At 35.3% G+C, this 25,622-nt stretch overlaps 1 protein-coding gene across 1 annotated transcript; it reads right to left on the minus strand.

Annotated features, from left to right (window-relative positions):
- Positions 1-901: 901 nt before the first annotated feature.
- LOC115624114 (45 kDa calcium-binding protein) lies at positions 902-24,744 on the minus strand. The gene is made up of 4 exons (XM_030518708.1): positions 24,615-24,744; positions 9,794-10,957; positions 1,637-2,321; positions 902-1,333 (listed from the first exon to the last, which is right to left on the minus strand). Exons 2-4 carry the CDS (start codon positions 10,306-10,308, stop codon positions 1,259-1,261), a joined length of 1,275 nt encoding a protein of 424 aa, XP_030374568.1. The 5' UTR covers positions 10,309-10,957; positions 24,615-24,744; the 3' UTR covers positions 902-1,258.
- Positions 24,745-25,622: the final 878 nt, after the last annotated feature.

Raw genomic sequence — 25,622 nt, forward strand, 5'->3', positions numbered from 1 at the left:
GTTGTATATTTCCCGTTCCCAGTCATTATCTGTGCTTCCGAATAATTAGATTCAATTACCCACTCGACTCAGTTGCTGTTTTTGTCAGTGGTTTCTGCTTTTGAGAGACAGCAGAAAGCGGCCTTTTCGCATTTGGTTGCGAGTCGGTTCCATTAGCCGTACAACATTTGTGGCACGTCATATACGAGGCTGTGTATCTCTGTCTGTGTTTGCGAGTACAAGTATGTGTGCGGCACGTAGCGGTTCTCTTTCATTTCCGGCCAGCAAGTTCCTTGCCTGTCTGCCAGCCAACCAGCCAGCCAGTCAGACAGCCAGGAGGTCTGGCTGTTTGTCTGTTTGTCTACCAATACTTACTACACACACTAATCTGTCAGTGTGGGGCTCGCAAATATTTGCCGTTTCTTGGAAATCATTTTGGGGGGGACAGAAAAATTGCCCCGATAAGTATCAAGCAGATTAAAGAGTATTAACACCCATCAGAAAGTCAATTGGCTGTTAAATTTTCAAGGATATTCATCAAGCACGGCAGGCTTTTCACTTTCAAAGAGGCGGCTGGGAATGCTGCAAAGACGGCTTTGTCTTTAAACGAGCGCATGGGTGTGGGTGTTTGTTTTTGTTTGTGTTTGCACTGCCTAAGTGTCACTTATTTATCATTTCTCCTCTCCTTGCATTTATCTTTCTGCACGGCGGCAGGAACAACAGCAGCAAATTGAACATGGACTTAGTTTTTAATGGGGCGATTTATTTGAAGGAAATGTGTACCAAGAATTGCGTGAAGTGAGGCAAGATGTGCGGAAAATTTAATGCCTTCTTCTCGTAATTTTAATTTTTGTTTCTTGTTGAAATTAAATTTAAGATTCTTACCGAGTAATAAAACACTTGAATTTCTTGATTGCATTATTAGTTGCATAAAATTACGTATTTATTTAATTCGAGTATTGAATTTTAATCTCCTTTCTGTTCTGTTCTAGCATCACACATCGAATGAGTTGCTTATCATTGCTTATACCTCTTGACAAAGTAATCTTAAAGATACGAGTACAAAGTTCTAACAAAATTATACTACTACTATTGTGTATTAACATCTGAGTGCAACAACTTACAAATTAATATCACTATAAATGCGCAAAGAGTAAACACGATTGGTACTTCAAATTCGTCCTACCATTCGTATTATAGCATATAGACGTTGTGAACGGGACTATCGGGGACGGTCGCGAGTGAAATTGTGAAAAAGTAATTAACATTCAGATTAAAACTAGAACTCTGTGTGAAAACTGTTGGCCGTATCTATCATTTTTGATTGCAAAAATATCTCTGCATTGTCAGTCATCTGTAAAGAAATTGAGGAAACATAGTAAAAATTTTTAAGTGTTATTTGTTTTCGAAATGTTAAATAATTATTATTATATTGTTATTATTATTGGGTGAATTCTAGTTCTAGTTGGTGAATTCTAGTTCTAAGGGCTTAAAGAAATCAGAAACCCTATTGAAATAAATAACTATATCAACTATCCTCAATTAATTTCTAAAAAAAGAAACCTTTTTATGTTTAAAATTGTTCCAAAAAGGAATAACGCCTACAACCTCAACCCTTTTTCTACGAGTTTTTCATTAATTCCCTACGCGGCCTTACCTCTTTGAGCGTCAGCAACTCGTCCTTGTTCTCATCACACAGACTAAATAGAGTGGCCGCCTCCTGGAGCGCATAGCGCGGCGTCTTCGGATTCACATAGTTTAGCAATTCTCCCCGATCCGCTTTCCCATCGTGATTACTATCGATGATGCGCTTAAATTCCTCACGACGCTCCACCAACGTCTTCGAGATGAGCGATTTACGCATCAAATCGTCATCGTCGTCCACATTTAGATCCGAGAACTCCTCCAGAGTTAACTGATCATCCCCATCCTGATCAAATTGTCGCAATAGATCGTCGACCAACTCCAGTAAATTAGATACACTCGATTCAGGATGTCGAAATGATAGATACTCATCGATTGTGAGCGTGAATAGATCGGTTCGTGCGGCCTCCGACCACCGCGCCTTATCGCGCATCATATCCTCACGAGCTTTGCGATTCAGGGCCGTGTGTCTTATCTCGTCATGCTCATCGATATCCGCCTCCGTCATGCCGTGCTCACGCAAAAAGAAGCGATGATATTCATCCCACGTGATAAGGCCATCGGCGGGCGCAATGTCCACACGTCGAAATTCACGTGCATTATTCATAATGGCATCGTCAATATGCTCCACTATGCGCCGATTTATATACTGACCCAACTCTTGTATGGACAGACGTCCGTCGTGATTACGATCAGCGCTAGAGGGGAAAGATACAGAAAAGATTGAGTTAGCAGTGAAGAGTTTTGAAATTCTCATAAAGAGAATGGGATATGAATTTTTAAGATAAGGTTTTGTAATTTTCTGAAAACCTCTTTATATACTTTTATTTTTAAGCGAAATATTTCCATTAGATAGCATTCCACATACGATTTTGCAATGGAATTATGTGTTACACTGGCAATATATTAATTTCTCTTGATATCCCTTATAATACCAAATTCAAAGCACATATTAGGTTAATAAATCTTCATTAATCAAATGCAATCAAAAAGGCAGAGACTTAACACTTCAATAATTTTTACAATTCTCCACAGTCCTTCGTTTAAAAAGACGACAAATTTTGAGCTTAATCGGAATGGAATGCCAGTCTTAACGAAATTAAATATCAACCTACCAACCATTGCGGCTGAATGGCTTATTATCAGATTCAAAAAACCATTTGATTTGCTGTGCTGAGGCAGCTGAGCTCTTTAAAGCTTTTAAATGGTTCATATTAATCGCATTCTACATTCCATTTCTACATTTCACATTGCACAGGAATTGCTTTGAAGCAGGAACCACTGACTAAATTAGAAATCTTTATGCTGCGTAAATTGTAAGCGATGTTGGTTGTGGCGGCACTTGGTGGTCGCATTAAGCTGCAATTAAGCTGACCAAAAATGTTGTGATAATTGCGCGCCTGAAATTAATAGCCGTCATTTCGCTGTCCACGCAGACAGGCAGGCACTCGTCGTCAGTTAGCAGTTGGCAGTGCATGTAAATTTCATTTTAATAATGCGGTAGCCCAGCCACTGACACTGCCAGCCAGGGTCAGTCGACGGACAGCAACATTCTCTCCCCCATGCACAGGCATACACACAAAAGTACACACATACTATGTACGTACTGATAACGCCTGCCGTTCTGAGCGCAATTAAATTTTATCTTCAACTGTCATGGCAACCGTTGCCGGGCATCGTTATAAATTTTAAATGTGCGCTCGCCTGTCGACGACATGTCGCCCACATAGCTACTAAAGCCGCATTTACAAGCCCATGGCCCCCTGCCTCCATTTCTCATTTCCCCCCAGTCCCCCCCCCCCCCCCATGCCACACCCCCATGTCCAACGGCTAACGCAATTAAACATTAGATGCGCACATGCTTGACTGCCCTGTATGCCATTTTTGTGTACGAGTACGTACTGATTTAACACAATGACAAAAATATCCTGCATTTTATGCCTGCCCTTAAAGGTATGCTATGATTTTTTGCCCAGCTACAAGTCGACTTTAAAGTGCAGTAGAACGTGTGTAACCACAGTTTCTGGCAACGCAAATGAATACAAGTTCAAAGAGAGACTATTTACAACTTGAAATTATTAAATGGCCCAGTAGATGTTTGGCATATATTATGGAAAGAGCACGACAAACAATAGCTGAGCCACATTTACGGAGCTTCTAGGTATTCAGCTATTGAACAAAGATATGGAATTTAAACAAAAATCCACAAATGTAAAAACATAATAACCCTTTCATCATAGCAGTTCCTTTATGCGTTTATCAAATTATTGATTTCAAATACTTTCCAATCATATTTCTTGGTAAAATCAAAACCATTTTTTTTAAATTTGAATTTTCTTTTCTTCTTCTTTAAAGCTTTATAGTTCTTTTAAAACTCGCTTCATTTTTCCAATATTCCAAACTGTATTAAAATGTTTTTCTTACACAAATTGGAAAAATGGTGCAAAAGTGCCGATAATCGAGAATAGTATATCAAATCCAACTCCAACTAGACTTTTAAAATAATTTTCTCAATTTTTCTGCATGCCTTTCAATAACAAATTTAAGAGCGAATTAAAATGTAGTCAAATAGTTCGCTCATTTTGCTTTTTCGTTAAGGGATGAGCACTGTTTAAGCTTGGTATTGGCCAACTTGAAACTGTTCATGCAATGGCTGAGAATATCTAGAAATTGTGGAGAACATATAGTGTAGGAAATCAGCCTTTTTTCTGTTGCAAAACAAATCTGAAGAACATGCCAACATTTCTGAATGCATATTTGTGCCCACAACTTTGACACTTTGGCTCAGTTTTCAACCTTTGCACCCGCCCTCTGTTTCATAAGCGCAACAAAATCCCTAACACAGAATCTCAGCATTAAGGAAAAACCTACAAGCAATTGGAAACCGCAAGCTTATGCAAAATGCACTTTCGCTTTGTAACTAATCCCCCGTTACAAGCGCACGTACTTCGTCGCAGACTCTGCGACTGTACTTCCGTTTTAACAAATGCAAAAATGTGCAAAACGTACTCAACAAATAAAAACTTTTAGCCTAAGTGCACGTGGAGAGATGCTCATGGCCGACGAGGAAGCGAACAGAACATTCAGACTGAATGCAAACTTTTACGTTTTCGTTTTTTATTTATTTTATTTTTTTTTTTTTATTTACCAACTCTCCACCCAACGCATTTTCCCCAAAACGCATGCCAGTCGGAATTTCCAACACCAACACAAACAGAATTCAGAGCACAGAGCATATATATTTCAAAAAGGCGACTGGGGAGTAGAGCAGGCCAGAACGCACGTGATGGCGGCAGATTAAAAACCCAAACCAAAAAAAAACAAAACTTGTCGGAAGGAAACCAACTTAAAATCGCTTTAGTTGCAAGTTTATTTATTTAACTTCTAATGCTTCAACTATATGCTAATGAAACCACTGTGCGGTGAAAGTCGCAAACACAAACATGACCGTGCATCCCACGGTGTAACCGCAGCGCAAAACAAGGAGCAACTTATGGAAATACCTATATAGTCCTTCGCCCTCAGACCTCTAAATGGCATTAAAATATATTTATTTTCAGTACTTGCAGAAATTAAATTAAATGCCTAATGAGGAAATCATATCGGAAGATGATATAATTTGGTATTGCAATTATTTTTTATTTACATTTAAGCTCTAAATAAATATGTTTTCTTAAGAAATTAATAAAAAACGTCTGACTAAGAAAAATGATAAGAAAACGGTTAAAATTAATTATTAATGAATTAAAATAAATAAAAGTAAACAAATATGAATCGAAAAAAATATATATATGTATAATAAGAAATTAAACTGAATAAAAATAATACAAAATTTAAATAAACTTTTTTGTAAAGCCAAAAAAAGAAACGTTAATAAAATGATGATAAAACAAAAACTAAAATGCTATTAGTTATGGATAAAAACGAGCATTTATTTGTCTTTAAAATGCATATTATGAATATCTGCCATTAATTTAACTTTTCTTCTATAAATAATTTTCGATTTTTTATATTCTATGATCAATTCCGTCAACGTTTATGTGGAAATAGGAACTTAATAAAATGCAGAGCCTACTTTTCTGCTAAACTTTTCTATTTGGCTGCATATGTGAAACTTTGGATATTTACTGTCAATCTAAATAAGTGTTGTAAGTAAAATTCTTTTTGAATTCCATAACTATACAAAAATAGTTTCAATTGATCTGAGAAAAAAAAAACATTTTAAGCCCAGTTGAATATACATATATTTAAATTAATGCCATAAAATAAAACTCTTTTACATATAATGCCCATAATTTGTTCCTACACATCTGTACAGCTGTAGACTAAAGCCAATTAATCTTAGAGCACCTATACTTATTCCACAGAATGTACACACAATGTACACAATGTGTCTGTGCCTTAGCAGCGGAACAAATGCGACCGCGAGCCTCCAACCATGGCTGGGGAGCCGCGATGCCACCGATGCTGATTATTCCGGCAGTCTGTTGGCTGCCTGCTGCCTTTTGTGACTTCTACACGTACTGTGGGTGCGTGTGTGTGTGTGTGCCCACAAGGGCATCAGTTTCGTGGCCAATAGTAGATGCGAAGAATGCCGTCTCCTGCCTACAAGCGCTTTGAATATCCGACACCTGTTCGGGTATTCACACTTCATTAGCGTAGAACCCCGACGGCTATGTTCACGTTCACGTTCGAGAAATCATTAGACAGCTGTCATATGCATGTCTGCACAGAGCCGGCTCGACTGGCGAGAGGGAAATTACCAAATGCCACGCGAGAATTACGAGCCCGGATAAAGGGTGGAAGAGTGAAAGCCGGCTTTTAATTTTGATTAGCCTCTAAATGGTTATGTGGTTCACTTTAATTGCATAATGGACACAAATAACACCGTTGTTTAAATATTCCCTTGATAGTGTTTTCAGACAAATGTGATTTATCATCATGATTATTATGGAAGGAGAGAGAGAGTTAAATAAAAGCCCAGAATGAAAATAATTCAAAAATTCATATCGGCATTCAATTAAATAACAAAAGCCAACAATTTCAATCTAAATGAAGTAATCAAATAATTCGCAGCAATTTTTAAATTCATCACAATCTACAATGCAATAAATAAATTCCCTCAACACCTGCCACCCGGCTCTGCTGCGCCTGTTCTGGTTTAAATGTTATCCTTCATAAAATATGAATGCCGGCTCGACACAGGTTCGTGCAAAGTTTTGTTTGCGTGTGCATAAAACTCAATTGAACTAACATAAATTTTCATTAGCAGAAAGTGAGTCAAGCCGATTGATGTCTGGCCCTTTCCTTCCCCTTCCTTTTCTGCCCTTCTCTGTCCCTTCCTTATAATCCTCTCAAATGGACTAAATGGGCATTGAGGTCGAAACTGTTGCTATCACGCGCATTAAAAATGCAACTCATATTGATAGCATTTAATAGCATCAAATCAAAGCCGGTCTGTCTGCGCAGACTAATGCAGAATGCAGACGGGCAAAGGGAGGTCCTGGACGTCCTGGCAATGCAAGTAAATACTGCTTTATTATTTATTGAATAGAAATGAGCACTGGCACAAGCGTTTCAACTTTTGCGGTTACTTTCTGTCGCCTTCAACTTTGAATCGAAACTTTCAGCTCTCAATGAAACTAACCACCAATGGCAATGGACTGCAGGACGGATAGGTGGGCGGAGTGGCAAAGGACCAGCAGGGTGCAGCATAAATATGAAATTGGCACAGTGCTCTGCTCAGATTTTTGAGCAATCCAATTTCATTTCTCTTGTTGGCTGACAGGAGGAAATTGTAAGCAACATTTTATGCGAATTTCATTAAAGGAAATGAAACGAAATTAAATTCCTTGGCACGACATCATAATATTTGTTGATTTAAGCCTGGCGATGATTGCTTATACAGGGCAGCAGCAGCAGCAAATTGCAATTTTGCTGCCCTAAGCAAGTTGTAATGTTCAAAGTCATAACCTAAACGACCCTTCCTAGAATATATAATTATAGCCTCAGAGTCAAAAGCAATTTGAAATTAATGCAAGTCATTGCCAATTTAAAAGTGCTCGACTCTCCATTTATTTGCTAGAAATAAATTGTTGAATCGAAAAGAATAAATTAAATGCAAACACTTCAAACATGATTATACTGATGAACAGCTTTTATAATACGCAACCCTAAAATCAGGACGGTCAAGTTGATGATGATTGAAGGCCTGTAGGCTTTTTCATGAAAAATAATTTGAATGAAAAATTTTAAAGCATTTGCTATAAAAAAGGTACAGCAAGAAAAATAGACTCCATATTTACTTTGATATTTGTTGATTGACCGCCTAAAGACATTTCAATTAAATATCTCCAAGGCAATACATATCGCTATTTTCAATTGAAGTGAAAGAGATAGGACCAAGCTAGACCATTGTTACTGATTTAAAAGCTTATTAATATTTTGTAAATTAAAGACAATGCGGCAATCTTATTCGTGAATGTAAATTAATTAAAATTGAGACAAGATGTTTTTAGAAAAAATATACAAAACTTTGAAAAGCATACTTTTTCTGCTTTAGAATTTCTTCTAAATTGGTTTGGAAAAACAACTAAAAAGTGATATAGATTTCTACATGGAATAACTAATAGATCAATGTTTAATATTTTATTTTCTTAAACAATATTTAAAAGTATAGTATTTTATAACATTTATCTGCCTGCATTTTTACTTTTTAACATTTAATAGATCTTCTAATCTTTCATTAGAATCTTAGCAATGCCGAATATATACTTAAGAACCTGCAACATCAATCGTCAATACTCATTATTCAAGTTTAAATTTCATTTCTTTATGCTGCTCATAGAGCTTAGATTCAGCAATTTCAAAATTTAATTCATTGCTAATATTAAATCGATTTTACAAGTACTCGTATATAGCATCACAAAACACTGATTTGTCTTAAATAATTCACAGAAAGCACTTTAATGCAATTTACACAATTTATTTGTAAATTTGTTCCAATACATCCGTGCGAACAACAAATTGAATAAGACATCTGGTTAGTCAGTGGCCTAAGGGCAATATTTTGTAGCTTCCAAATGTCGGCCAATTCCTTAGATATCATTGATTTGCTTCAATTACGGCGAGGCCCACCCTTATCTCTCCACTATCCTTGCCATCTAGGACCACAATTTGTTATTAGATTTGCCAAAAGTCTAACAATGAAGAAGAAGTAGCCCCAAGAACAAGGCACAGACTCCCACTTGGATGGCTGCCCATTTCTTTCCGCTGACTAATTTAACAATTTGTCCTACACACAATTATGGGTCGCACTGTTTTGGCCACCTTTGTGGGCGTCTCTGTAAGTGTATGTGTATGTGTGTGTATATGTGTGTGTGCGTCTGCGTGTGAACAAGTCCGCAAGCGACGTCGTTATGCGTAACAATGATGGCGCCACAAAACTAGCGCCAAATTATCAACTACAAGCCAATGAGCACACACACAGGGACAGGCAGAGCCCGGTGGGCTCAATACACTTAAAAAAAATGCATACTGGTAAGATTGCGTTGATGGTTAGAATAATATAGAGTTCTAAAGTCCTCAAAGCTGCTATAAACTTCTGTGTAAGCGTTCTTATCGAATGTTCTTTGTCATTATTTTCAGGATTCATATAATCTTAATTAAAGAGTTTAAAGATTTTTTAAGCAGCAAACACTGATTTGAATTAATACTACTCTCGGAAATATAAAGAAATATTATAATTACTTTTTGTATACTCATGCATTTAAAATCAAAATCTTTGCTAATAATCTCAGATATATACTATACATTGTCTGAAAATGTTAATTTGAAAATATTTCAATATACAAGTATGTCTGTAATTTTGATCTTTTAAATACTGACAAAAAAGAAGCGCAGCATTTACTCAATAAATATTTCGTATTTATATATAAGCAATATTTTAAATAGTTCAATATGATATAAATTTGATATGTTTTCACACCAATTAGATCATTTTCAACGTTCCTATTTTAGCTTTGTTCTATTCCATCTTATTCATCTTAGATGTTCCTATGTTTAGGAATGCAATTTTTCTCTAGGTGGAGCCTTGCGCCTTTTGCTCTTTTCATAGCACCGCCCTCCCTCTCACCCCCTCACTCCTGCCTACAAACTAGCCATAACTTACCGTTTGAATGCCTTGCCGAGTATTTGCTTCTCATTCACATTGCTGGCCGCTAAAATAACTGTTTCCGGTTCGGGAGATTTGCCGCCGCCCGCTGCCTCCGCTGCCGCTGTCCCGCTCTTCTTGGCTTGCACTTTTGCTCGCCAGCTCTCCTGAAGCGCAGCGTTCACTTTGACGTTGGCGTTGACGTTGGCGTTGGTATTAGCGTTTGTGTTGGCAATGAGGGCGGCGGCAGGGGCATTGCCATTGCCCAAATTGTGAGTCGTTAGCAACAATGCGGCGCTGTTCGTTTGCTGGTGTTGTTGTTGTTGGTGTTGCTGCTCCAATTCCTCTGGCGAGTGCTGCTGGGCGCGACTATTATGGCCCTGCGACTTGAGTTGGAGCTGTTGTGTGTGCTGCAGCTTGTAGCTGGTGCTATGCAATATCAGGCCAATGAAAAACATATAAAACAAAATGGCGCACAATGTCGACCAACGTAGCCAGCGGAAGCTTTTGCTCAGCTTGTTAACGAAAGTCATTTTCTCCGTGTATATATATATATATATACTATATATGTGTGTGTGTTTGTGAGTGTGTAGGTGGTGGTAGCGTCCACTATTATAGCTGCTGTTGTTGTTGTTGTTGCCAGTGCTGCTGGGTGCGTGTAATTTGCAGTAATTTTTGCTGCTGCTTCTGCCCGCTCCCTTCACTTATCCGTTTCTCTCGTCTCGGGCAGCTGCCCCAACGTTGTCCTCGCTCTCAATCTCGGCCTTGTTGGCGTGCTCGCTTGTAGCTTCACAAGTGGCCGTTGTAATTGCACATTAATTGACTTTTATGTTTCGCAACTGGAGCAATCGCTGCCTCTTCCTTTATGCAACGCCTACTGCCACGCCCTCAGCCGCAGCCACAGCCACAGCGACAGCCGACCGTCCAAAATGCCCTCCGGTTCGCTTCAGCTTGTTCCGCTTCTCGTTATTTCTGCCTCTTCTTGCTGCTATTACTGCTGCTAATACTAATTTTATGTGTTATTGCTTTCCGCACGTTCATTTCCTTTCCTTTCAAGATATTTTACATGATTGTTACAGGCCTTCCCATTATGCATAGATATATGTATGTTGCATAGAATATGTAAGTATATGCTCGTCTTCCACACACTGGGAGTACGTAGGTAGTTCCATTAGACTTTTGCTGAAAAATAAAAATATATTTGTACATTAAATAGGAAAGTACATACATTTAATTAATCTGTAATTGTTTTAGGTGAGTATTAAAAGAGTTTAATTAAAAATATGTTTAAGTGCTATATAAATAAATTATAACAATTTTTCATAAATAATTTATCTGACTAATAAAAACAATTACTGATATATCAAAATATAAAAATATTTGCTCCCTTACTATAAAAAAAAAATATTTAAATAAATATTTGAGCTCCAATCAATTTCTAAATAAATATCAAATAATAAAATAAAATAAAATAAATAGGAAAGCTTAGAGAAATTAATTCAAAATACTTTATTTTGCAACTTCATTATAAAGCCCAAAATAATCTTTTTGCAATATTTATGAAATTGCCAAATAAATGCTTAATGTTTATATTTTAAGCTTGACAAATAAGTTTTAATTCTAACCGAGTTGAAGCTTAATTTTTGAATGAACAACAAATTGTATGTAGTTTGTGATTTAATAAATCTAAAATAAATACTATATAACTAACTATATATTATATCAACTGTATATACATATGTATTTATTTTAACATCTTTAGTTTTTTTATTTTAACTATTAATAATATTTGAATAAGTTGATTCTTAAAAATAAAATGTATATTAATTAAATTTAATGTGTTTTGTTTATTGTTTTTTGTTTTAAATTTGTCGCCTGTCTCTTAATTCTTTTTTAGTTTTTAATTTGTTTACTCTTTTTCTATCACGTTAATAATTTTTGTAAAGTCCCTTCAAGAATGCTGTCTCTTATGTTTTTAAATTTCCTGAAAGATATGTAAATACATATCCTTTTAAGCGATGCTGTGGAAATAGCTGTTCATACCACATACTTGAGACCTAGGGGCGTATGAGTAATATTTCAAAAGCATTAAGCTGATATGTATGTATATTATTTATGTGTGCTTCATTTAAATGACTCTTATTAATTTATTTTCCAACAAATTCTGCCAGCTTCTGTTCCCTCCCAAACTTGTTAACGCGAAATCACATTTATTGTAATGAGCCAAGGACTGAAGTGTGTTTTAGTCTTTAAGTAACAAACCGGAAAGCAACACTTGCGGAGAACCTCATAAAACCAGGCCCAAGTAACGACTGTCATAATAGGCAGTACTAAAAACGGAGTCGTAAAACAGTTGAAATTATTTTTAAAGGCTATGCCATAAAAAGCTCAATTGGGCGCAGCCATTAATGTGTGTGTGTGTGCGTGTGTGTGCTGCTCTAAGGTGTTGATTTTGTTCCCTTAACTTTTTCCGGGAAACTCAATGAACCTCCCAGTTCCTGCCAAATTAATGTTACAAAGCATGCTGTCTGAGCCACAAAGCTGTAATTACAACTTGGCTTGCTCTCTCATTTGTCACACATACGCGTCGTATTTGCTTTTGCCATTTCCTCATCTACACTCACACACACAAACACACACAGACCCACAGAGGCACTAACATATTCATTGCCATTCTATTTCGTAAAAATGGTACACATATGCTCAGAGCCCGGTTTCATTAAAAAGTAAACCGCTCCAGACAACAAGCAAAGGCAACTTACTGACTTACTGACTCAATTTGTATTTTTGAATATTTTGTAGCTTTTGTCTTTATTGTTGTTGTTGCTGTTGTTGTTGTTGTGCTTTTTAACGCTCTTGTTGCGCGCCGTTACTTTTGTTTTCGTTTCACTTTGTTTGGCCTTGTTGTTGCTGTTGCTGTTGCTAAAATGCTGGTAGCCGGCTTTTATTGTTGTTTGGCTGAGAAAACCAGTTAAACATCTTTTCAGTCATCTCTGGCCCAACAGCAACAACAAGTTACTAACACACACACACACACGCGCACGCACACATACACACACTAACAAAGAGAAGCACGCGGGCGCAGCTGTTCATTGTTACTGTTACATTTCTTGTTGTACACTCGAACAAAAGTGCCTAAATATACTTAGAAATCTCCATCCTTTTGAGAGTTTCTTTCTAAAAATTTGGTGTTCTATTCTGTAGAAATTATGTGGTATTTTGATTTTATATAATACTGACTACATAATATAATTATGCAGCTGCCATAGCAATGATTGACACAAGAAAGGAGAGAAAGAGGCTGGTTCCTACATTCTACTCCACTCTATGTATGTATTTATTTTTCCGAGTGCACTGCTGTTGCTATTGCGTATATTTTTTCTTGCTGTCGACTTCTTTGTTTTATGTTTTTCTCGTGCTGCGCATTGCCAACTTTATTTTGCCTTTTTTGCTGTTTGGTTATTAACGTGTCGACATCCGCACTCTGTCTTTGTTTAACTGTCGTAACTCCACTGAAACAGATGGCGTAAAATACAAAAGAAAGATATATATAGAGAGAGAGAGAGGCAGAGAGCGACAAATTGTGAAAAAGTTAGTTAGTATATAATAAATAAAAATTTTTAATGAAATTTCTTTGCACTTCTTAATGCATTTTACTTCATATCGTCAAATCAAATCCAATTAGTAACTTTTATAGTTACTTGCCCCAGATCGTGCCAGTTGCTGGAATCTCTGCACCTTCCCTTTCTATCCCCCCGCTTCCTCCGAGACAAAAGTAGGTGCTCATTAAAAGTGCTCTGCACACAAAGTGCTACAATGATTCGCACGTTTCGCAGGACAGACTCCCCCTCCACCCAGGACCCCCTCATGATAGCGTCAATTTCAATAAAAATTGACGATGAATTTCTTGCTTGAACTTTTCGTTGTTGTTGTTGATTTTTTTTTTGTGAACGGCACCAGAAACTGTGTGCTTGGCAAATTGTGATAAAGTTTAGCGTATAACTACTGACAGCAATCGGTAATAGGGACAGGACAGCAGGAGCTGAACTATGTCCTGTAGAAAAGTCCCTGTTGGCACAAGTTTAGAGATTTGATTTGAAAATCCTCTTTTGCGAATGCCAGTTACGAGTAATAACGCAGAGATAAAAAGTTGAGCTCTTCCAATCATTCGCCATAACTGTAATGAATTGTTTACTCTGAGATCGATGGACTGCAATGAACCAAATATTTAGAATGAACTTTATCAGCATTTTAACTATTATCGGGCTATGCTTCTGTCACATAAATACTTATGTATAAGTACAAATTTGCAGGGTTTATGATTAACAATACTAATAAAATAGTCATCTCTAAATAATATCGACACATTTTTCGGAATATTTCTTTTATGTGGTAGCAGAATTATAATAACAAACACAATGGTGCTTATTGAAACTATTTTATTAAAATACGAATTCTCGGTTTGAATAAAAATTTTCAATATACTTAAGCAAGCATAGTTTTCTTATTGATATTATATATGTTTAATGCTAAAAGCTCTGTATTTTTTTTTCATCAATTTTATTTTAATTTAATACTTAATTGCATTTATTAATTCTTTTAAATAAACTACTATAGAATATACTATGACTAAGCTATTAGTTTGTTTGTTTGTTCGTATTCGTTTACTAACTAATCATTTTTGAAATTAGAAATAACTTAAAAATTGTAGTAATTGAATTGATAGTTCTCGAGTCGATGTTACAAGGAATAAATCAATTTTTGGATCGTATTAGACCACCGCTCTTTAATTAAGTTATTTAGGTCATTTCCATAAAAAATAGATTAATTTTTCTTCAGATTGTCCACAGATTCTAAATCACGTTCATGCCTGGTACCCACTTCATTCTTTTTTTTCATTTTTGCAATTTAGCAAGATTTTGTTACATTTAATTTTCATCAGTTTTTATAAACTCTTAACTGAACAGTTTTTTCAAGAGATATATCAATTGTTTTCTTAAATATCATAAAATGCTTCTGTACATTTTATAGATCTGAAATAAAACCTTTGCAAGAAACAGTTCTCGAAATGTATTAAAAGGTATTCAAATCTTTAAAAGGGTATCACCCGCGTTGAATTTAAATAACTACAAATAAATCATACACGAAAAGATTCTACCCAAACCATTTGTCATAACTAGCAATATTTAAAATTCCCTTTAAGCAAATTGTCATCACCACATTCCTCTTCCTATTCAACCTGCATTTTCGTATCATCGTCTTAAATAATTTCTTTATTTGGCATTTATGTATGAAAGGAAATCAAACTTTTAATTTTAATTTTTAAAAGAAATGTTGCTAACCCTATTTCTTTTAAATATCTGCCACATTTTCAATTAAGGCCATGTCACCAATAGTATTTAAATTATCGATTGGAAAATATTCAATTTACTCATTTCATTTCTCTTATACGTTTCTGTACCGAGAATTTCTTTTCCCAGTTGCCTCAATTAAGTTTAATCGAATTTGAAATGGGTCCGCCTTTGAAATTCCAGCTGACATCTCAATTAAAATTTCAACGTTTGGAGCGCCCCATGCTTAATGAGGATGCTGGGTGCCTCGTATCTCTCGGATAGATTTAATTGTAACTTTTTAATGAACTTAAGCTGTCATTGCTTTGAGCGGCAAAGCAACCGAAAATGTAACTAACCAACCAGTAATCAATTAAAAAACTTCTTAAACGTTGCCTTTTTTTCTTCCTCTTTCGGTTAAATTATATTGGCAGCCAAAGTGGCCCACTTTGCAACTTTGAGGGCTTTTGCTAATGGAGAACAAACCGAAAGGGCTTCAGCAGCAATTAAATATGTACATAATCCGATGATAATTCCACTCGTACTTGTACCGTTTATTTACTTGGCATGCAAAACGCCGCACCGCACAATTCACAATTTGCGATAAAATAATTGAATTTAGCTCAAAGTCAATTTTCGTTTTTGTAATTATAATTGTAATTGTGTCCTGAGCCGCCCACAGCGTTAACAAATGGGGCTTAAAGGCTTGCTTCGGCTTAGATATGGCAACTCAATTTATTGAAAAACAATGTCCGTTTAAAGATTTTCATGGGGACTTAAAGCCTTTTAAAATCATCATAAATGCTGCATTTTATATAAAAGCTTTTTGCCATCAAAGATCTTGAAATGGTTTTCAAATCTACATCTAGTGTAGTGTCTTTTCTATTCTTTAAAAATTTCGAGACAGACATTTTTTAAGTTTGAAAATATTAATATTTTTTATATTCGTTTCGTAAAGTCGCTTTATTTTCACAAAAACAATGACCTTACCATAGAGAACATATAGAATCTTGTGAACGTATACGAGTTTCTACTTCCTTAGATTTATAAATCATTTCATTTATAAATCATGTAAATTCTTCATCTGTTTACTGAGTAACTAGTAAGAAGCTCTTGCAAAGACATCACAATGCCACCCACGCAGCCATAACTGGAACGACTTTAATCCATTAAGCCAAATGCTATATATTACCCTTCTGGTTGTTGCTTGATTTGTATCTTCATGGCATTTCATAATCAACTTTTCCATGACGACTGTATTGCGTCGTTTGTGGGCTCACATATTCATGTGGTTTCCATGAGCAAATAGACGGAGACGAACATGAACATGCACGCACAGGCACGCACACTGAGGCAGACAGTGCACTCAATCAGTGCAAAGCAAACAAGTCTGACTGCAGCCAACCACTTTGTGAGCACAGCCGACCACATAAACCAAAAAAGGCAGACAAATAAGTTGATTTGTTTGTTGTTTGTTTAAAATGCCGAAAAAGCGCAACGAAATGCAAATACCCTAAGCTCCCCCCCCCCGCTCCCCCCGCTCCACAGCACTCCATCTCGCTGTGCTATTTCAGTTTTTACTTGACTGCCACAGCTGGACGGTAATATGCATGCCGCATTTAAAAAACAAAAGCCTGTTAGTTCAGCGGTGCACATGGCGTATACGCAATGTGGAAAATTGCCATTGCCATGGCAGCTGCAAGCACAGAAATGCCACACAAACACTCACACTACCAGACACTTACCAACACATACAAATGCATACAAACACATACAATTCCACTCGAGCAATCTCATATACTTTGCTCTACAAGCTAGAAAAAAAGGTCCTTAAAATAGAAGCGTGGCAAATGCACAACAACAAAACTTTTGCGTGCACTTGAATGCAAAGCGTCAACATACACACTCACATACACACACACACACAGATATACACACTCAGCCACCGACACTTGCAACTTTCCATGTAAATGCAACTGAGTGTGCGCAAGGAATTCAGCAGGTTAGACATTTCCACTTGTCACCAGTTTAGGGTCTTGTTGCCGCTGTTGTGTTTGTTGTGGCAGCTACTATTGTTACCGTTGTCATTGTTGTTGTTGTTGTTGTTACTGCTCTTACTATTGTTGTTGTACTTGCCACCGTCATCAGTGCAACGTGACATGCTGCGTGCGACAGCATGGCAGCCCGATGACATCGCCAACTGGCATTTTTTATATCATTTACACGAATATCTCGTGTTCCTGATGCAACCAACAATTTTACACAAAAGCTCTGAACTTATGCAAAACAATAAAAACCAACAAAAAAAAATATGAATACGAATTCCTTGGTTGATAAAAATGACATTTTGATGCACACAGGCGAACGGAAATACCATAAAAATGCATTTCAGAATTTTTTTAATTTTTTTCCAAATTCAACCAACAATTTGAAAGCCATTTCTTTAAATCGAACAAAAAATTTGTATTTTATAAAAGTAGTTGCGTTTACGAGTATCTAAAACGAAATTCAGTTTTACTTAATGGTTGTTCACCTAAAAATGTCAACTTTAAATATTATATTATAATATAAATCATAGTTTTTGTATATGTATCGACAGCACAATTTGTTGATTTACTAAACAAATAAATTAAAGCTAGAAGTGCAGGAAACTGCAAGCAAACTAACCTTCATCGAAAGGTGTATCAGAAATTTGAAAGTCTTCGAATAATATATTGTATATTTATTTGCTCTGCGTTCTCCAAAAATGATTAATATTTCGAATATATTAGTTCAACTGAAATAAAATTGTAAAATGCTAGAACAATGACTTGTTCTTCTATTCCATGGGATCATTATTCCATTAAAAATCACTAATAAATATGAAATTTATGTTGCGTTTCTGTACTTAAGAGATGAGCTATTCTTGAATTTATAGTCGTGTATACGTAATGCAAACTTTAAACTTTTACGTCCGCCAAAATACATTTGAAAACTTTAACTTTTAAGGTGCATTTCGAAAATATGAAATATGAAATATAATTACAACTGTAGATAAAATTAATATTATTGCCCGCCAGCACATAATTAAATGGGTATTGAAGACAGCCTTAGATAGACTTGAAATATAGAAAATTAGGATCGACAAAAATCATTGCATATATAATTCAAAATGTTAATAATTATTTATTCCTTACATTATTTGATCTCTTTTATTACATTTAGAAAAAAGTAACGAATAATACTCAAGCAGGCATTCTATGTTTAAACGCACGAACCTAAAAAGGGAAGCTTTGAAGCTTTATACTACAAGTAGTACTCAAATGCATTACCTATTAACAATTATGTGAGTGCATTATTCTTTCTTTGAGTTCTTTACATGTTAAATCAACAAACAACAATTCTTTTAAACTGAAACTCTTGAGGTCTAAAGTGTACTCTTTAGCATATTTTACAAAAACTCTAAATCACTGCCAAAAGGCTGAAGCAAATAAAAAAGCTAATCAGTTGCTTGAAAATTAAATTCAAATTTGAATATTTTATTTAGAACACCAAAACTAAGACACTGTTTTATATGTTTTCAAATGTTGTAAACTAATTTTCTAATTTAGTAAAGCAATCCTTAAATAAGGCTAAACTTCTATTATTATGCACCCCGCTGGAAATTTTGATTTTTAAATTTAATATTATTTAATATTATTATATATTGTTACTTTAAATTTAATAATTATTAATTATTATTAGTATTATTATATTTTGGTAACTTAAAGTTAAACCAGGGTCTTCAGCTAGCTTTGTACTATGTTGAAAAAAAAATTTTTATTAATAAATTTTCTATATGTTGCCACATCTGCCGTTGTTGTTGGCAGTAAAAATTATTTCAGTTGTAATTTTTTTTATTTCGGATTCATACTGCATTGCACACATCTTTACAAGAGCAAATAACTCAAAGCAATGTTAATAATATTTAATTAAATGCCATGAGCAGTTATTTAAACATTTCAATATTTGGAATAAAGGAATTTGGAAATGTCAATTTTTATTTATAAATACATACATACAAGTACTTGTATATGTACATAAATATTTGAAGCCATCAGATTTTAAATTCGACTTTCCAACCTTCTGCAAAATTATTATTGAAATTCTTTCTATATTTTACCAAAGGCGCTTAAGTTGTCAAAACAAAAGCATGTGCCAAGTTTGAGGGCATCTGAAATCGATGGCAAGTTCTACTTAAGTAGCATTTCCTGACCCACTCAGTGCCTCCAATGAAACTCATTAATAATATTCGCTTTCTGCTTTTCTTTTCGTTCAATCAACTCCTCACTCTAAGTTGCCGGAAAAATCCGATTAAGCAACTGCGAACAACTTTTTGGCGCTTATTGTTAAGCGTACAATTTATGTACATATATAATAATATATATATATATATAAGTATAAGTATGTGTGTGTATAGCCATCTGAAGGAGTTAAGCAAAGTGAAGGAATAGATAAAAACAATAAGCGCCAAGCAGAAAGCGTTGCTAATCTAGTCGATTTAGTAAAGAGGCAAAAGTTTGGCCAAGTCTGGCGTCGCATATGAATCAGCAAATTCTGAATCAATTTTTCAGGCGGCTTCATAAATTGGATTTTAATGGAATTTAATCGAAGTTGCATCCACAATGTTTTTGTCCTTATCCCACTAACTCGGCAATTGTTTTGATTGATAGACTTTTTCCGCTCCAGCCACAATCGATCAACGTCAAGCGTCGTAGCCCACAATTTGTCGAGTTTCAAAACTTCATGGGCTATAGTATGTGGGTTTCATCTATAAGTATGCATGACGCATTGATTATGCCAATTTTTTCGCATTTAGCTGGAGCATTTGTCGCAACAGACATGTTTTCAGATTGCATTCCAATAGCCTGTTTAGATGCAAATTAGTGTACGATATAAAAACGTTTAATATTGGCAATGGAGGAGGAAAGCAGAAAATCATGAAAATCAGTCAATCAATGCTTTTCCATTGCTGTAATTGCAAGAAATAAGAAAACCTGGTTGTGCATTCAATACCCAATCGAATATTCCTTAAAGAGACTGACAAAGCTAAAGCTAAACGCTGCCAATTCCCACTCCACTTCGACCTCTTTCAGTCCGTTATTGAATTTTAAAATCACAAAATGCAATGCATATATAATAGGCATCTGAGCTCCTCCCCTCCGATGTCCGCATTATACTCCTAAGTATTGTGTTTGCTCAATTTTCGTACATGATTTTAAATCGTCAGTCAATCCAGCAGCGTGTGATAGTGAGAAAGGGGGGAGGGGGAGACAGAGTCGGTTAGCTTGGCCATTGGCATGACTGTCGTTGGCTACTTTATGCTGCTGTTACCCATTTTGGCAGCATGGAAAGTGAAAGTGCACACTTGGAGTGAAGCACAACACTCTCAAAACAAAAACGCACACACACACATTCCCACAAAATGTACAATGAGTGCTATACAAATACATACACACACACACACACACACAAACATATTTATAAATGTAGCTGTGATGGTCGGTCGTGTGCCAACATTTAAACACAACAGATACTTGAGCTCAGCACTGAAATGTCGGGCGGGCCGAACAAGTCAAGCTTGTTATGCATGCAGCAATGGGTACACAGCCGGGGAAGGCCCCTTCTCCCCACCACCTCATCGACAGCCATGAATGATTGTGCACAAATGTAAGTGTGTGTGTGTGTGTGTGTGTGTGTGTGTGTGTGTGTGTGTGTGTGTGAGTTGGTCTAACAATGACTCGTGCGGGTGCAACAAATGCATGAATAAGCAAAAACTCGATTTCAATGGAGCTACAGGGTTTTCGTTTTCCACATACTCGAGTAACTACTTAGGCCGAGGAGGTGGGAAGGAAGGCAAGAAAGACTGCAAAAAGGCCAAACGTCTCTGCATTTACAATTTTTTGAGATCTCGAACGCTGAAGTGCACTTAGCTATATCGTATGTTGTATGCTTTACAAAATATGCTGCAAAATGGTATTCAGTAATGAAATATTCGTAGCCCCTTCTGAACTACATATAGTATAAGTAGACCTACTATACTTGTATTTGATAAATAATAAACACAATTAAAAAGTCGAGCATTAGAAGAGTTGCAAGCGATGTAAATGTACGTAAATCGCTTTAATTCTTAACTAATTTTTTTTAAAGCAGAAATCAATAATTTCGTTTTGAGAATCGATTGTTAAACCTTGCAATTCAAGGCTTGCATCACTTTCCTGATGTAAATTGTTATTTAGCGTAAATGATCAATTACTGAATGGTTTCCTTAGGTATTCCTAGTATAGTCATAAAATGAAGTTCATTTGAAATTTAAAAATTTGATCCATTTGATTTTTTTTTTTAGCTAACAAATTCGTGAAAATGAAATCGAATCCAGCGCTAATCCTTAATCATTGTTTTTTTTTTTTTAGTAACTTGGCGTTTATTTGGTCTCACTTGATCTCCTTTATAGATGGTCTGTAGAAAGTTGTTCAGCTCATTATATCATTATATGTATTTTTTTGGGAATTGAATTTTTCTAAAACTTGCATTTTTTTTGCATAAACTCCACGTAAAATAATAATTAACTTATAAAAATACACATTTTTGATTTAGATTTCAATACCAATCTAAAAAACCACAATTTTGATTTTTTTTTTAAATTTTATGTGTTTGATTTGTTGGGTACACAACACTAGAAAGAGCGGAACTTAGAACCTGTCTATCAAGCTTGGGAGCTCTACCTATGTTTCTTTCTGAAATTATTAAGCTAATGCATAGAGAAGAAAGAATAGACAAATGGACAGGCAGACTTATGTATGTAACTTGGTGGGTTTATTTAATTATGGCAAGCATGAAATGGATTGGGATTTAATTAATATTTGTTAAAAATCAATGAATAATTATATTTTTATTGGTTTTTTTACATGCTATAGCTTTTTTAAATTTTTTGTATTTTCAATTAAATCAATTATTTTATTTAAATATAAAATATTATATTATGTGATTATACTTGTACATTTTCAGCTTTCAAACAAAGTTATAAATATATTTCATATTTATTTAAAAAATTAAATGAAGATTGCATTAATTATTTTATTTAAAAATATAATATTATATTATGTGATTAGACATTTTCAGCTTTCAAACAAAGTTAAAATTAAATATATTAAATATTTATTAAAAAATTAAATGAAGATTTAGTCAACTTTTATAACTTTTAATGGACAGGCACACTTTTGTAACTTGCTGGGTTTATTTAATTATGTAAAGCACGAAATGACTTCCCTACTTGTCCTTACTTTCAAAGGATTGGGATTTAATTAATATTTGTTAAAAATCAATAAAAATGATATTTGTATTGGTTTTTTTTTAAATGCTATACCTTATTAAATTTACTGTATTTTCCGTTAAATCAATTATTTGATTTAAATATAGAATATTATATGATAAGACATTTTCAGCTCTCAAACAAGGTTATAAATTTAAGTAAATATTAAATATTTATTAAAAAATTAAATGAAGATTTAGTCAACCCTTATCAGCAAAAAATATGTTCAGTTTTACATCTCACCCCAAATGTCATATGTTCAACATTTATAAATAACTTTTCTGCGGGGATCTTTTTAGCACACAAATTTGGCTTCATCGCGTGATTATTTTTTGCTGCCAAAAGTTTGTTTGCATTTCCCACAACCGCGCATAGAAGTATCTATGTACATATGTATGTACATATGTATGTCTGTATGTCTGCATGTTTCTATGCACATACATATATACATAGTTACTTATGTTCATAGAACAATTGATTTTTGCTCTGGCACGCATATTTGCACACCAGACGAATGCAAATAAAAATGCACAAACCACTGAGTGACAGTTATCCTCTCACGCACACACATACACACACACACTCATATGTGTACCCCAGCCCATAAACGCGCACACAGATAAGCAAAACAATAATATTTCAAACAAACTTCAAAACACAAAGGCGCTGCACACTCACCCATACACACACACACACCCATACATGAGGGCTCATGTGTGTGTGTGTGTGTTAGGGAGTGTGTGAATGGCTGGGCGGACCACCCGCCACCTGCTGGGCGTATATTGCAACAAAAATGACAAACGTGCTTTTGATAGACTTGTTGACGACAAGCTCTGGCACTTGGCAGCTGTCAGTTACAGCCCAGGGGGGTGTCGCAACACCCTCCACCACCCCCCGCCCTCTGGCGCTTAGCATGTTGGCGCGCTCTACGTTCCTCTGCATAAGTGTGTGTGCGTGTGTGTGCTTGTGTGTGTTGCGAGTTGGCTGCCAGTTTCAGTTCATTATACCCTGCACACGAGGGTTTAAAGGCCATACTAGAAAGGCTTAGCGCTAGATGTTTATGACACACAGAAGGGGTCGACAGAGACAGCATGATCGACGTGACGACACATGCCAGTAAAAAAAAAAAGAAAACAAATAACTTTTGGGCCATAACAGCTAGGGACAGCAAACTTTATATATTAATTATAAATATGCATATCACAAGTTAATTACAAACTTTATATAATCACATTACTTCATATAGCTGTCGTAGGAACGATCGGTGTGTAAATCACTTTTATTCGAATAACTTTTTTGTTTATGAAGATACTTTGTTAAAGCACATTTTGTTGCTATGAGTCTTTTATAAGTTGCAATTTAGAATAGGAAAACAACAAAACCAAATTCGGCAATTTTTTTTGCGCGCTATGATATTTCGAAATTTTTAACTTTGTTTCAATGTTTTATATAATCATTGAATACGTGCATATTCCGAAATGAGTTCACTTTATCACATAAGCTGCCATAGAAACGATTGATGCAAAAATTTATTCCTAGTGCCAAAAAGTTATTTGTTTATCACGAATTAGAACTGATTTACGCTTCACTATATTCTGAAGTTTCATCGAAAGCGTCTGAAGAGCTGTGTCGAAGAGTATAGAGCAATCGGGGGGCGAGATTAAAGCGTTCTACTCGTTTCATATACTACACATGCCAGAGCCGTGGCTTGCACGTTGTACCACATTTTTTGTAACAATTTGTATGTTTTTGCCGTTGCTGTAGTAGTAGTTGTTGTTGTTGTTTTTGTTGTTATACATTAATATATAATGCCGAAAATCAATATAATACATGATTTCTTGCTACTTTTGGCCGGCGCCGTGCAAATTCAACATACATATGTACATATTACATATTTATAGTACATATGTACATATGTGTGTGTGCGTGTGTGTGTGGGCCATATATGTGAATATGTATTTTGTGGCTCAATCTTGGTAATTGCAATTACTTGTTTGTTGTAATCAATTTGTTATGTTTATTATGCAAAGCAAAGCAAACCACTGACCACAAACAAATAGCAACAACAACAACAACGACAACAAAATAAAAATAAAACGTAACACACAACAATAACAACAAAACATAATAAAAACGGCCGCTAACGCCACGGCGTGTTGGTAACTGAATTGCAACTCACTTCGTTTGTTTTGTTTTTTACGCGTGTTTCTCGCATTCGCTTTCGAAGTGTTTTTATGACCTCCGACTAACGGTTTTGTTTAGTTACGCGGCGTGCGCGCCAAATTGTCAGTACGTCCGAGCCGAAGCAGCGCCGCTTACCAACTAACTGAAATGTTTTGGCCAAGAAGAACGAGCAAACGAGCGAACGAACGAACAGGCCAGAGTGCCGCCGACCCGACGGCATTGAAAGCGAAACTTCATCATGAAGGGGGAATAGTGGGGGTCCCCCTTGTAACTGGGCGTAGCTTAGAAGGATAAACGTTACAAAAAACAACAGATCATATTTGAATATCATTAGTATCATGACTTTACTGTTTACTTACTATTTAATATTATAAGCAAGAGTTTATTTTTTTACGTTTTAACATCAAGTTTATTTAGCTATTAATTTTCTTACATGTAATTATATTCCTTTTTTTTTATATAATTTGAAAACGTTTAATTGCTAAATTACATCTTTAAAATAATAAATGATAAGTTTTTATCGTTATATAATAACAGAACATATTTTAAAGTTTGTTGCTATGGTGCATTCATTTTTTAAAATATTGTATACCATTTATATTGTTTTTTTCTTATTTTACTTTTAAAATTATTAACATAAGCATGTTTTTCTTTTTGATAATAAAACTCAGCAACACAATCTCAATTAATCAAATGGAAAAATTTAAACCAAAACATTGTTTTTGCCTTAAACATGGATTTATGTCCAGGTAAGTTCGTCCGCGCACCTACAGATGGCGCTGCTACCATTTTTTTTCCTTATTATCGATAGCTTTCGAACGCAAAATAAAACCAGTTCAGCTGTCAGCTGTGTGCCTAAGCAATTAACCAACATTAACTGTTGGAATAGTCCAACCCAACATAAAATTCAACAAATTTGCAGGGCAGAATTGCATTGTTTTATTTAATTGGTTATTTTTCTATGCACACTCCAAGTATTACTTCGTTTTCAAATTCTGCGCCC

Source organism: Scaptodrosophila lebanonensis, unplaced genomic scaffold (genome assembly GCF_003285725.1).
Source record: "Scaptodrosophila lebanonensis strain 11010-0011.00,11010-0021.00 unplaced genomic scaffold, SlebRS2 tig00000053-arrow-pilon, whole genome shotgun sequence".
In the NCBI taxonomy this organism is placed as follows: domain Eukaryota; kingdom Metazoa; phylum Arthropoda; class Insecta; order Diptera; family Drosophilidae; genus Scaptodrosophila; species Scaptodrosophila lebanonensis.

Bases quoted from the DNA above. Each gene is read 5' to 3' on its own strand.
- LOC115624114 (XM_030518708.1), bottom strand. From the start codon at position 10,308: ATGACTTTCGTTAACAAGCTGAGCAAAAGCTTCCGCTGGCTACGTTGG. The intron at 2,322-9,793 runs GTAAGTTATGGC...TTTCCCCTCTAG, and splicing joins CTCGGCAAGGCATTCAAACG to CGCTGATCGTAATCACGACG. The intron at 1,334-1,636 runs GTAAGGCCGCGT...ATTTCTTTACAG, and splicing joins AGTTGCTGACGCTCAAAGAG to ATGACTGACAATGCAGAGAT.